Genomic DNA, 14,190 nt, shown 5'->3' on the forward strand with positions numbered 1-14,190 from the left:
CATCCTTTTTCATCTATTTTTTTATGACTACATAAAATGGAAGCAATTAGTTTATCTGTTTGAGTCTCCAGACCTCCTGATTTTTTACCCAAGGACCAGGGAACTGGAAAAACTCTCATCTGGGTACCAACCAAAGATACTTCTTGTATAAGGGGAGAAACAAACACAAGATGACTCATTTCTCTCACACTGGGACAGAAATAGAATTAATCACTCTTGTCGCCGGGCGGGGTGGCTCAAGCCTGTAATCCCAGCACTTTGGGCAGCCGAGACGGGTGGATCACGAGGTCAGGAGATCGAGACCATCCTGGCTAACACGGTGAAACCCTGTCTCTACTAAAAAATACAAAAAACTAGCCGGGCCAGGTGGCGGGTGCCTGTAGTCCCAGCTACTGGGGAGGCTGAGGCAGGAGAATGGCATAAACCGGGAGGCGGAGCTTGCAGTGAGCTGAGATCCGGCCACTGCACTCCAGCCCGGGCAACAGAGAGAGACTCCGTCTCAAAAAAAAAAAAAAAAAAAAATCACTCTTGTCAGCCTGACACAATTCTGTTCTGGACATTCACAAATGTCTCAAAGATTCACAGGTGATTGTGAGAGGGTTCCCAGTGACCCTGGGCTGATGGTCCAACGATAAGCCAGGCACAGAAGACTCAGGCTGATTCTAAATAAAAAATAGAACTACTTTGGCTGAACTCCAGAATCTGGGCTGTCTGTCCTGATTTGCTAGCTGTTGGGTAAGTAGAAGGACAAGAATACTTTACTCCAGTATCACATTTTACAGGTAGGTATAGTTGTGGTGTGGCTCTGGATACTTTGTGGCCTTAAGATGCTTGTTTACACTTACAGATTCTGCCATCAGATTCCATTTATTCCTGGAGCCTCTCACATAACTGTGGCAGGTTAATGACGAAGATGTGAAAAGGTCAAAAAGACACACTCTCAAAAGAGGAATTTAAAATGTCTATGTTGATATCTCACAATGCAGAAAATATCTCCTGTTGGTTTTCTGTAAATTCTCAATCCAAAGTCAGGCCCTGCCTTGTAAATCCCAGCAGAGGCCAGACCTTATTTGCAGATTCTAGGTGAAATCAACCTCACTGCATTTTTAGGTGATACAGCAAGTAGAGTGAAATCAAAGGAGAAATCCCCTCATAGAGGCTGCTCCAGAATATTCTAAATATTTTACCTTTAAAAAGCTGCCACAAAATGAACATAAGCAGACAGTTTATTTGGGTCAAGCTTAAGGATTTTAACTTGAGACAAAATATTCAAGTTGCCTGGAACCTACATTGTGATTAGCAACAATTGCAAGTGGATTTGTAAAGGTAAAAAAACAGGAACAGTGAGTGAGCTGACACAAAATTGGTTGTGAGAGATTCTTATTTATGCAAAGAAATAACTTTAATAATTGATTGGATATACATCGTTAAGGTTAAGAATATGGAATATAGTGTCCAGTGTGGAATTATTAGTTTAATTTATAGCTACTTGTGGCAATAGTGAGCAGTCTCAAGAGATAAATATATAGCTAAAAAAGGGGTGAAAAACACAATTGTGCTCTCATTTTAATGTCTCTCTGAGTCTGATACCTAAAAGGACTTGCATTCCTCAGATAAAAACTTTTTTTTTTTTTTTTTCATTTCTGAAGACCTAGATTTAGAATATGGAGCTGCAAATTCAGGTCCTGCATGGGTAAAGTAGCAGCAATGTTCAGGTAAATGTTACCTGAATATTTGTGGGCATTTTAGCATGAGGAGGGAGGGAGAAGTGGAGATTCTCATGTCTATAGGTCTACTAAATGCACATATTTTACTCTGATTGGGTTTTGGTGCCCCTTTGTCACTGAATCAGTTTCAGGTCTGAAGACACAAGTCATTCAAAGAGGTAAAATGGTTAATATCTGACCTATGAAGTTTGTAGAAATCTGTTCTAGGCTCTCTAAAAGTGACTGTAGAGGATGATAGATACCAAGTAGGTACAGACACAATTCCACCTGCATATTTGGGGACAGCATGCACTTCGCAGCACAATTGTGAATTGGCTGGAAGCCTGAGCAGAAAAGGCCCATCTAGACTAAAGCTTAGTTGGCACCTTATGTGTTTCCATTATGTCTGGTAATTCTAGACAAGGTTTGGAAAATGTAATTAGAAGCAAACTTTTCTTCAGTCCCAGAGGAATTCCACAATAACAGAACAGAAAGAAAACTGTTTTATTACACAATTACATGTGAATGTAACATGTATTACAGTCAATTTGCTCAAGAGATTGCAAAGACAGAAAGACAGTCACCATAATTCATTTACAAGTAGAATTGGCCGGGCGCGGTGGCTCAAGCCTGTAATCCCAGCACTTTGGGAGGCCGAGACGGGCGGATCATGAGGTCAGGAGATCGAGACCATCCTGGCTAATACGGTGAAACCCCGTCTCTACTAAAAAATACAAAAAACTAGCCGGGCGACGAGGCGGGCGCCTGTAGTCCCAGCTACTCGGGAGGCTGAGACAGGAGAATGGCGTAAACCCGGGAGGCGGAGCTTGCAGTGAGCTGAGATCCGGCCACTGCACTCCAGCCTGGGCGGCAGAGCAAGACTCCGTCTCAAAAAAAAAAAAAAAAAAAAACAAGTAGAATTTACAACACCATGTCATACATAGTTCATCCTAAATTCACCTGGTAGTTGGGAAGGCCATCTCCGTATGCTAATCAGTTACAATCAATGACAAAATAAACTTTTCACATCTTCATGACTGGAGGTAGTTTTCAACTTGAACCCCGGTGCCTGCTGAAGGTAGGCTTTAACTGTTTGACCAAAATTGTTGATTTGGGTGCTATCCTTTTGGCTATTTACATTTTAAAGCAATAGCTCTCTACTCCCTGAGCACTGGGCTAGAGCACTCCTGCTTTCCCTCTCCTGGTGGCTAGTGTACTCTCTTGACCCCTACCATCTGCCACTGAGGCACAGCCCATAGCACAGGGCTCACAGCTGGAAACTCGCATCTTAGGTGAACCCCAGTTGCCACAGCAGCATGCTGGTGCCACATCAGAGAGTGAAGCCTGAGCTGCAGGAGGAGAGCCTGCAGACCTCCTGGGTAGAACTGCACCTTCACAATAATAGAAAAGGGAGAAGTGTCTCAGCCTCAGTTTTTATTTAGAATGGTGACATGAAAAAATACTGCTGGGTTTTAGTATGAGTCCAGATAGAGACAGCTCCGAGGGTTCTCACTGTGACAGCCCACGTCTTTCACAGACACCATGGGATACTAATAGGGTTTCTGAAACAGACACACAATACATTTGAGAGAAAAACAGCTCTCATTCTGAGAAAGATTATATTGAGAGAAAAATGTTACAGTGTCTCAAGAAAAAACTGAGATTAGATGTAAGATTGATCAAGTCAGCCAGAAAATATCTCCCAAAGAAGAATTTCTCGGCCGGGCGTGGTGGCTCAGGCCTGTAATCCCAGCACTTTGGGAGGCCGAGACGGGCGGATCACGAGGTCAGGAGATCGAGACCATCCTGGCTAACACTGTGAAATCCCGTCTCTACTAAAACATACAAAAAACTAGCCGGGCGAGGTGGCGGGCGCCTGTAGTCCCAGCTACTCGGGAGGCTGAGGCAGGAGAATGGAGTGAACCCGGGAGGCAGAGCTTGCAGTGAGCTGAGATCCGGCCACTGCACTCCAGCCCCGGCGACAGAGTGAGACTCGTCTCAAAAAAAAAAAAAAAAAAAAAAAAAAAAAAGAAGAATTTCTCTCCAAACACCCAAAGTGCATAGCTACTCCCAGCAAGAGAAACATGAGCATTATTGAATAAAGGGGGCATATTCTCAGCAAATTTTTTTTTTCTTTTTTGAGATGGAATTTCATTCTTGTTGCCCAAGCTGGAGTGCAATGGTGTGATCTTGGCTCACTGCAACCTCTGTCTCCTGGGTTCAAGTGATTCTCCTGTCTCAGCCTCCTAAATATCTGGGACTACAGGCACACACCACCACAAATGGCTAATTCTGTTATTTTTGGTAGAGAGGAGGTTTCACCATTGTCCAGGCTGGTCTCAAACTCCTGACCTCAGGTGATCCACACACCTTGGCCTCCCAAAGTGCTGGGATTACAGGCATGAGCCACAACACCCAGCTCTCAGCAGAATTTTAAAAGATTTATCCTTGCCGGGCAAGGTGGCTCACGCCTGTAATCCCAGCACTTTGGGAGGCTGAGGCGGGCGGGTCACAAGGTCAGGAGATTGAGACCACGGTGAAACCCCGTCTCTACTAAAAATACAAAAAAAATTAGCAGGGCGCGGTGGCGGGTGCCTGTAGTCCCAGCTACTCAGGAGGCTGAGGCAGGAGAATGGCGTGAACCCGGGAGGCAGAGCTTGCAGTGAGCCGAGATGGCGCCACTGCCCTCCAGCCAGGGGGACAGAGCGAGACTGCATCTCACAAAAAAAAAAAAAGATTTATCCTCCGTCTCTGCTATTCTCTTATTTCCTAACCATTGAATGTGAGATCTATATTGGAATATATCTGACAACTTCCACCAGAGCATTTTTATAAAAAATTAAAATCTGACTGTGTTAATATAGTAGAATATATTAGAGCTTGCAACATAGCTGACTGGAGAGCTATTACGGTTTTTGGGTAGCCATATCACCAGTCTTTATTTGTCCTGTAATAGCAGCACACAAATTTGGTAAAATATATGACACTAAAATTATGCTTACCTATAATTATTTCCACTGGATAAATTAATAAGCATGTCAGACTAATATCTACTATAACAATTTAATGGTAAAGTTTTTGGATATCAGATATAAATATGTAAGTATCAGTAATTTTATGTACTAGTCATAATGTATGTAAGATTTTAAAAAATTATCTGAACTATAATTCAGTTGAAACTATATTTCAAAAGTATGAATAATAATATTAAAATAACTAAGGAATTCAATCAAAGTAAATATTGTGGTCTTAAATTCATACTATTGTAGAAAATACTGTTTAATTTATATGAATGCAGGTTGCCTACAAACACTACACATAACTACACTAACTATACTGAAGTAACCCAAGTACAACAGACTCCACTGTTCAGTTTGTACACTGAACTCTTCTGGCTTTTGCAGTGTAAGTATGTCAGCCTGCAAATAATCACCTTGGATAATCACGTTTCTGCCAAAGAACTTAGTCAGTATCTTTTAGTCTTTGTTATTCTGTATTGCTAAATTTATTCCTATCTTTGTGTTTAACTTTATTATGCTCTTGAAATGAACTTTACTCTGAACAAACTTGTGTCTACTTTAAAGACTAAAGATAAAAAAAAATAATCTTTTGCCAAGACAAAAGGAAATCAATGAATCTCAGGTCCCAGATAAAGACAATTCTGAGTCAAAAAGAATGACAAAAGGTTTATTTCATTGCTAATATGATTTATATATATTTCAAAAAGCAGAAAAAATATATACATATAATCTAAACCTTTTATAAAAATCAGGTAGTTATCCTCCCTTATTTTCACATATGAGAATAAAGCCTCTTACTTATAATTTATATTTTCTCTTGAAACAGCCAGGTCTCTGGACAGGTTCTTGAACTCTTGGATATCTGAATTTTGCACACTGTGTGCACTTGAAAGAATGCTTATGGGGGGAAAAGCAGAAGAGAGAAAGGTGTTATAAAAAAAATCCATGGGTTCACATGAATAAAGCAAGTTCTTAGAGATCTATGAAGAGACTTAGAATCTGACACAGTAATAATTGGAGACTACATCTCACAGGCACTAATGGACAGATCATTGAAAAAGAAAATTAACAACAATATTAGGAACTGAACTCAACACTTGACTAGATAAATAGTCCTAATAGACATCTACAGAACTCTTCATCTAAAATACCATAAAACACATTCTTCTCATTACCACATGGCACATACTCAAAAACTGACCACACAATCAGAAACAAAACAATTCTCAGCAAATTCAAAAATCCCAAAATGATACAAACCACACACAGATTACGGCTTAAGAAAAATAGGTTTCAATACCAATAAAACAATTGGAAACTATACAATTAAGTAAAATTAAATGGCCTACACTTGCATAACTTCTTGGTAAATAATGAAATTAAGGCAGAAACCAAGAAGTGTTTTGAAACAAGAATGAAAATACAACACACCAGAATCCCTGAAATACAGCTAAGGCAGTGTTAAAAGAAACATTTTTATCATTAAATCCTCACATCAAAAAGTTATAGAAAGATCTCAGTTTAACAACCTGACATCATAAATAAAAGACTGAGAGCAATAAAAGCAAATCAGCCCCTAAGCTAGCAAAAGACAAGAAACAACCAAAATCAGATCTGAACTGAAGGAGATTTAGACATGAAAAACTACAAAATATCAAGAAATCCAGGTATAAAATCTATTTTTAAAAAAGGTAAATAAACTACTAACTAGATAAATGAAGAAGATACAAATAAACACAATTAGAAATGACAAAAGGAGACATTACCACTGACCACACAAAAGTATACTGAACTCTGCTATGCACATAAACAAACAAAAATCTATAAAATGAAAAAATTCTTGAACAAATACATCTTCCCAAGACTGAACACACACACACACAAAATCAAAGCCCTAAATACACAGATAAGCTCAAAAAATTGAATGAATGGCCGGGCGCAGTGGCTCAAGCCTGTAATCCCAGCACTTTGGGAGGCCGAGACGGGTGGATCACGAGGTCAGGAGATCGAGACCGTCCTGGCTAACACGGTGAAACCCCGTCTCTACTAAAAACTACAAAACACTAGCCGGGCGAGGTAGCGGCGCCTGTAGTCCCAGCTACCCGGGAGGCTGAGGCAGGAGAATGGCGTGAACCCGGGAGGCGGAGCTTGCAGTGAGCTGAGATCTGGCCACAGCACTCCAGCCCAGGTGACAGAGCAAGACTCCGTCTCAAAAAAAAAAAAAAAAAAAATTGAATGAATAATAAATAGCCTACCAACTAAATGAAGCTCAGGACCAGACATATTCACAGCTGAATTCTACCAGATGTACAAATAGAAGCTGATATTATTTCTACTAGAACAATTTCAAAAGATTAAAAAGAAACTCCCCTCCAACTCATTATGTAAGAACAGCGCCATTCTGATATCAAAACCTAACAGAGATAAAACAAAAAAAAAGGCAACTTCAGGCCAATATCCTTGAAAATTGATGCAGAAATCTTCAACAAATGGCTGGGTCCGGTGGCTCATGCCTGTAATCCCAGAACTTTGGGAGGCCAAGGTAGGCTGATTTCCTGAGGTCAGGAGTTCAAGACCAGCCTGGCCAACATGATGAAATCCCATCTCTTCTAAAACCACAAAAAAATTAGCTGGGCATGGTAGCACACACCTGTAATCCCAGCTACCCAAGAGACTGAGGCAGGAGAATCACTTGAACCTGGGAGGCAGAGGTTACAGTGAGCCAAGATCACACCACTACACTCCAGCCTGGATGACACAGTGAGACTCCACCTCAAAAAAAAAAAAAGAAAAGAAAAAAACCCAGAAATCTTCAACAAACTACTGGCAGACCAAATCCAGCAGCTTATCAAAAAGCTAACCCTCTGTGATAAACTACGGTTTATTTTGGGGGATTCAAGGTTTGTTCAACATACACAAATCAATAAATGTGATTCATTGCATAAACAGAATTAAAGAGAGCAACCACAAGATTTTTTTTTTTTTTTTTTTTTTTTTGAGACGGAGTTTCGCTCTGCCGCCCGCGCTGGAGTGCAGTGGCCGGATCTCAGCTCACTGCAAGCTCCGCTGCCTCCCGGGTTCACGCCATTCTCTCGCCTCAGCCTCCCAAGTAGCTGGGACTACAGGCGCCCGCCACCTCGCCTGGCTTGTTTTTTTGTATTTTTTAGTAGAGATGGGGTTTCACCGTATTAGCCAGGATGGTCTCGATCTCCTGACCTCGTGATCCGCCCGTCTCGGCCTCCCAAAGTGCTGGGATTACAGGCTTCAGCCACCGCACCCGGCCAAGTTGGAGGTTTTAACCCGCCCGGCCACAACCACAAGATTATCTCAATAGATGCACAAAAAGTTTTCAATAAAATTTAACATTTTTCATGTTAAAAACCCTCAACAAACGAGGCATTGAAGGTACATACTGAATGGACAAAACCTGGAAGCATTCCTTCTTGATAACTGGCACGAGACAAGGATGCCTTCTCTCAACAGTCCTATTCAACATAAAATTGGAAGTCTTAGCCAGAGCAATCAGGCAAAAGATAACAATAAAAGACATTCAAACAAAAAGAGAGAAAGTCAAACCATCCCTATTTGCAAACAACATGATTCTACATCTGGAAACCCATATACTCTCAGCAGAAAAGCTCTTTAAACTGACCAACCTTAGTAAAGTCTCAGGATACAAAAGAAATGTACAAAAACTAGTAGCAACCCTATATATCAAGAACATCCACGCCAAATCTGAATTGAAAACACAATTCCATTCACATCTGCCAAAGAAAAGAATAACATATCTAGAAATACAGATAGCCAGAGAGGTAAAAGATCGCTATGACAAGAATTATAAAACAATGCTTAAAGAAGCCAGAGATGACAGAAACAAATGCAAAACCATTTTATGCTCATGAATAAAAAAAAATCACTATCATAAAAACAACCATACTGCTTAAATAAATTTATAGATGTAATGCTAACTTAATCAAACCACCAAAATATTTTTTAACAGAACTAAAAAAACAGAACTATTTTAAAATTCACATGGAACCAAGAAAGAGCCTGAATAGCCAAGGCAATCATAAGCAAAAACAACAAAGTTGAAGGCGTTACATTACCTGACTTCAAACTACACAACAGTGCTACAGTAAACAAAGCAACATGGTACTGGTACAAAAACAAACTCATAGGCCAATGTGACAGACTAGGGAGCCCAGAAATAATGCTACACACCTAAAACCATCTGATATTCAACAAAGGTGACAACAGGAATGTGGGAAGAATTTCCTATCTAATAAATGTTGCTAGAATAACTAGCTAGCACTATGTAGCAGATTGAAACTGGACCCTTTTATAATACCAAGTAAAAAAACCAACTTAAAGTAAATGAAAGACTTAAATGTTAATCCTAAAAATTATATATTAAAAAAAACCCTGGAAAGAAGTGTCATTGAAGACATAGAAACTGGCAAAGATTTCATGACGAATATATGAAAAGCAATTGCAACAAAAGCAAAAATTGACAAATGGGACCTAATTAAACTTTTTCACAGCAAAGGAAACTATCAACACAGTAAAGAGACATCCTACAAAATAATAGAAAATATTTGCAAACTATGCTTCTGACAAAGGTCTACTATCCAGAATCCATAAAAAACTAAAACAAGTTTACAAGAAAAAAAAAAAAAACTAACTTAAAAGACAAAAAAAAAAAAAAAGAAAAAGATGTTTGTCTTCAAAAGGAGACAAACATGTGGCTAACAAGCATATAAAAAGGCCCATCACTAATCATTAGAGAAATGCAAAAGAAAACCACAATGAGAAATTATCTCAAACCAGTGAGAATGGCCATTATTATAATTCAACCATTGTGAAAAGCAGTGTGGTGATTCCTCACTAAACTAAAAACAAAATGACCATTTGACCCAGTAACCTCACAATTGGGTATATACCTAAAAATATATAAATTATTCTATCATAAAGACACATGCACAATCACATTAATTGCAGCGCTATTCTCAATAGCAAAGACATGGAATCAACCTAAATGCCTATCACACTGGTAGACTGGATAAAGAAAATACGGTATGGCTGGGCAGGATGGCACATGCCTGTAATCCAGCACTTTAGGGGCTGAGCCAGGTGGATTGCCTGAGTTCAGGAGTTTGAGACCCGCATGGACAACATGGCAAAATCCCATCTATTAAAAAAAAGGACAAAAATAAAAATTAGCTAGGCATGGTGGCACAAGCCTTTAGTCTTAGCTACTTGTGAAGCTTAGATAGAAGAGGATTTCTTGAGCCTGAGAGGTTGAGGTTTCAGTGAGCCAAGATCACACCACTGCACTCCAGCCTGAGAAAAAGAGTGAGACACTGTCTCCAAAAATAACAAAAAATTAAAAACTTAATAAACTTAATAAAAACAAAATATGGGCTGGGTGTGGTAGCTCACACCACACCCAGCACTTTGGGAGGCCAAGGGGGCAGATCACCTGAAGTCAGGAGTTCGAGACCAACGTGGCCAACATGGCAAAACTCTGTCTATTCTAAAAATACAAAAATTAGCTGAGTGTGGTGGCACACACCTGTAATCCCAGCTACTCTGGAGGCTGTGGCAGAATTGCTTGAACCCGGGAGGTGGAGGGTGCAGTGAGCCGAGATCATGCCACTGCACTCCAGCCTGAGTGACAGAGCGGGGCTCCATCTCAAACCAACCAACCAAACAAATATGGTACATAAACATCATGAAATCATGAAATACTGTGTGGCCTTAAAAAAAAACAAAAACAAGATTATGTCCTTTGCAGCAACATGGATGAAGCTGGAGCTCACTATTCTTAGAAAGTTGATGCAGGGGCCGGGCGCGGTGGCTCAAGCCTGTAATCCCAGCACTTTGGGAGGCCGAGACGGGCGGATCACAAGGTCAGGAGATCGAGACCATCCTGGCTAACACAGTGAAACCCCCTCTCTACTAAAAATACAAAAACTAGCCGGGCGAGGTGGCGGGCGCCTGTAGTCCCAGCTACTCGGGAGGCTGAGGCAGGAGAATGGCGTAAACCCGGGAGGCGGAGCTTGCAGTGAGCTGAGATCCGGCCACTGCACTCCAGTCCGGGCGACAGAGCGAGACTCCGCCTCAAAAAAAAAAAAAAAAAAGAAAGTTGATGCAGAAACAGAAAACCAAATGCATGTTATTATTTATAAGTAAGAGCTAAATAATAACACAAGAACACAGGAGAAAAAGACACTGAGGCCTAGTTGAGGGAGAAGGGTGGGAGGACTAAAAGGATCAGAAAAAATACCTTTTTGGTGCTATGATTAGTACTGCAGTGACAAAATAATCTGCACACCAAACTCCCATGACACAATTTTAGCTGTATGACAAAGCTGCACGTGTACCCTTGAACCAACCAAAAATAAAAGTTAAAAGAAAAATAAGTCCCTGCATTGGAGAAAGTACAAGGCAGGTAGAAGGACTGGTTTGTGCTATGTGCTATGTGCTAGTGCTATGTGCTAGTGGCCCAGGTGGGGCTGTACTCTGATTTATTTCTGGGTCCATGCAGGCAGATAAGATTACGAACCCAAGGCTGGTGGAGAAACAGGTTGCTACTGCAGATTCAGTGTTTGAAAATAGAGATATGCCAGGAGACTCGTAGACACTTTTGTAGGTTTCTGGCCAAAAAACCCACTAGGGTCAAAAATGCTGTGGTAAAATTCCTGAGGGTGGTGCCTTGTCCTGAGAGGGGTGTGGACACATCAATGTCTAGTGAGTGTTTGTGAGTGGGTGGAAATCCTCTGCTGGCAGCTGTGGAAAAGGGGGTTTGTCATCAGATCTCTAAGTTTTCAGTCCTCTCACCCTGGGAGGAGATCTGAAATTAAAGAACAAGGGACAGTGTGACAGCCTGTGTAGAGGAGAGCAGAGCCTCCTATTCCCAGACACTTAGAGTTTCATTCCAGGCCAGGAGTCTGTGCTATCTTTCTTCTGGCACCAAATCTGCAGAGTTTGATGAACACCAACAATTCTCCAACACCAACTCTTTGTCTAACACTTGAATTCTGACACCACCCAGAGTCAGCACAGACCCTGATTCAGGGCTCAGTCCCACAACATTGTCCTCACTGCAGATGCCAGTCACAAACTCCAAGGGATCATCTATGCTTCTGACCTACTGTTTAAAAATTAGGGACTCTCCTTTTTGAAATCCAATAATCTGAGAGAGCTACTCACAGAACTCAACAGAACACTGTAGTTATAGTCACTGACTTCAAACAAAATATACAAACCCCAAAAAGTCAAATGGAAGAAAAGTATAGAACCAAGAAAAGATGTGGGAAAAGATGCAGCATATAGATAATAAAGAGCCATGATTAATAAAATTCTCTATCCTCTGTGTTCTCCAGGAACATTTTATGAAAAGAAACACCCTTCCCATTATGACTTAGATGGTGCTCTTTTCTCTTATGTACTACACAGCCAGGAAAACACTCTGCATATTTTCTTATTCTCATTAAAAAAGTCAGCTGAATTTGCCTTCAGTGGTCAACATAAAATACTTTTTAATCAAACTTAAGTTTATTTTCTTCCCACAGGATCCTGAAATCTAAGCTATGCTCAGTCTGAGCCACCATACAACCTCATTTTATGCTACTGCAGAGTCACTGTCTGAAGAACTCCTAAGAACACACTGACTTCATGGTAAAACATTCTCTGATCTAAAATCTGAGTATTTCACCCTTCAAACATTCCCCTCACCTTCTTTCTAATGTCATTTGCTTTTCCCTAGGAAAAAAAGGCCCTTTTCTACCTAATCTTTGCAATCCTTAAAGATCTTATAGTTGGTGCTTCCTCCTGTTGCAATACTCCTTTGGAATCCAATTTTTTTTTATGTACATCTAACTGGTTTATTTTAAAACCTCTCGAAACTGCCTCAAAACAGTAACAATTTTATCTTCAGTAAGACCCCCAAATCCCTTCTTTCTTAACCTTAACTGCATCTGCCTGTGGGGCCCCAGCTTTCCAGGACTCTGTAGCTTCTCTCACTATAGAGACCTCTTCCACGGCTGGGGTAAGCAGGCTGGGACATCTGCAGGAAAGGCTTTCCAGAAGGAACTAACTGGGCCTTTAATAACCTCTTTTTGCTGGCTCAAAATTAACCTCAGCTTGCAGTCATTGGGCTCAAGCTTTAATTACCATGTCAGTCATTCACTTAGTTTTTGAAACTAAGTGTTTGAAAAATCCAGCAAAATGATTCAAAAAGTGTCCAAATAAGAAAAATGTAAGATGCTTACCTTTTGTACCTCAGTAAAAGAAGTAAATGTATTTTTTTGACAATAAAGCATTATTTTACTTTTTGTATTAAAAATCATGTGGTAAACAGTTATACGGGAACACTTCTAGGAGGTACCAAGTTTCATCACATAAAATTTACCATTAAATTCAGAAATTGAAATAACAGGATATAGAGCAAAGATATTTATTTTTGCAAATTCACTGCAAAAAAAGAAACTGATGTTTCCACGAATCTATGTAACGCACCAATTATCTACCACATTTTCTTGTGGAAATATATTAATTCTCTATAGCCGAAATGGAAGAAAAATTTTGATTTTTTTCCTCGGTAGCTAACATGCTAAAAGCTAGATGGAATTCTGTTTGAAATCACTCAGAAATAAAAAAAAAAACACACCTGAGGGCCAGGCGTGGTGGCTCGTGCCTGTAATCCCAGCACTTTAGGAGGCTGAGGCAGGCAGATCATTAAGTCAGGAGATTGAGACCATCCTGACCAACACGGTGAAACCCTGTCTCTACTAAAAATACAAAAAAATTAGCTGGGCATGGTGGCGGGCACCAGTAATCCCAACTACTCGGGAGGCTGAGGCAGGAGAATGGTGTAAGCCCGGAAGGCGGAGCTTGCAGTGAGCTGAGATCGCGCCGCTGTACTCCAGCCTGGGCGACAGAGCAAGACTACGTCTCAAAAAAAAAAAAAAAAAAAAAAAAAAGATTAAAATAGGTATCAAAATATACACTAAAGGACAAATAGTTGATAATGTGAATAAGGGAGGGGAAATTGGCTTTTGGGAATGTCAGAAGGAAGTGGATACTAAGTATTTTACTACAAGCCAGAGTAAGGCTGGAGAACTAGGGGATGTCAGAATGCCTTGAGGCCCTATTTGGGACTCATGTGAAAAATGCAAGGAAACAGCAGTTCCTTGTGGGGTGTGAAAATAAAGTGGCTGGCAGTTAGACTGAGGAGGCTCTAGTTCCTAATTTCTACTTTTAAAAAAATCTACTTCGGCCAGGCTCCCCGGCTTACACCTGTAACCCCAGCACGTTGGCAGGCGGAAGCTGGTGGATCACTTGAAATCAGGATTTCGAGACCAACTTGGCCAACAAGGTAAAACACCGTCCCTGTTAAAAATACAAAGTTAGCTGGGCATGGTGGCGCGTGCCTGTAATCCCAGATATGTGGGAGGCTGAGG

General features: G+C 40.6%; 1 protein-coding gene across 1 annotated transcript in view; it reads right to left on the bottom strand.

Moving 5' to 3' along the window:
- The window catches only part of LOC104662638 (zinc finger protein 728-like), a 39,904-nt gene that overhangs the window by 23,937 nt on the left and 1,777 nt on the right, over positions 1 to 14,190 (bottom strand). The window contains 1 exon segment of the mRNA XM_030942330.1: positions 11,400 to 11,515. Within this exon segment, the coding sequence (XP_030798190.1) occupies positions 11,400 to 11,515 (116 nt within the window).

The sequence above is a fragment of the Rhinopithecus roxellana genome, chromosome 12 (genome assembly GCF_007565055.1).
Source record: "Rhinopithecus roxellana isolate Shanxi Qingling chromosome 12, ASM756505v1, whole genome shotgun sequence".
Classification (NCBI taxonomy): domain Eukaryota; kingdom Metazoa; phylum Chordata; class Mammalia; order Primates; family Cercopithecidae; genus Rhinopithecus; species Rhinopithecus roxellana.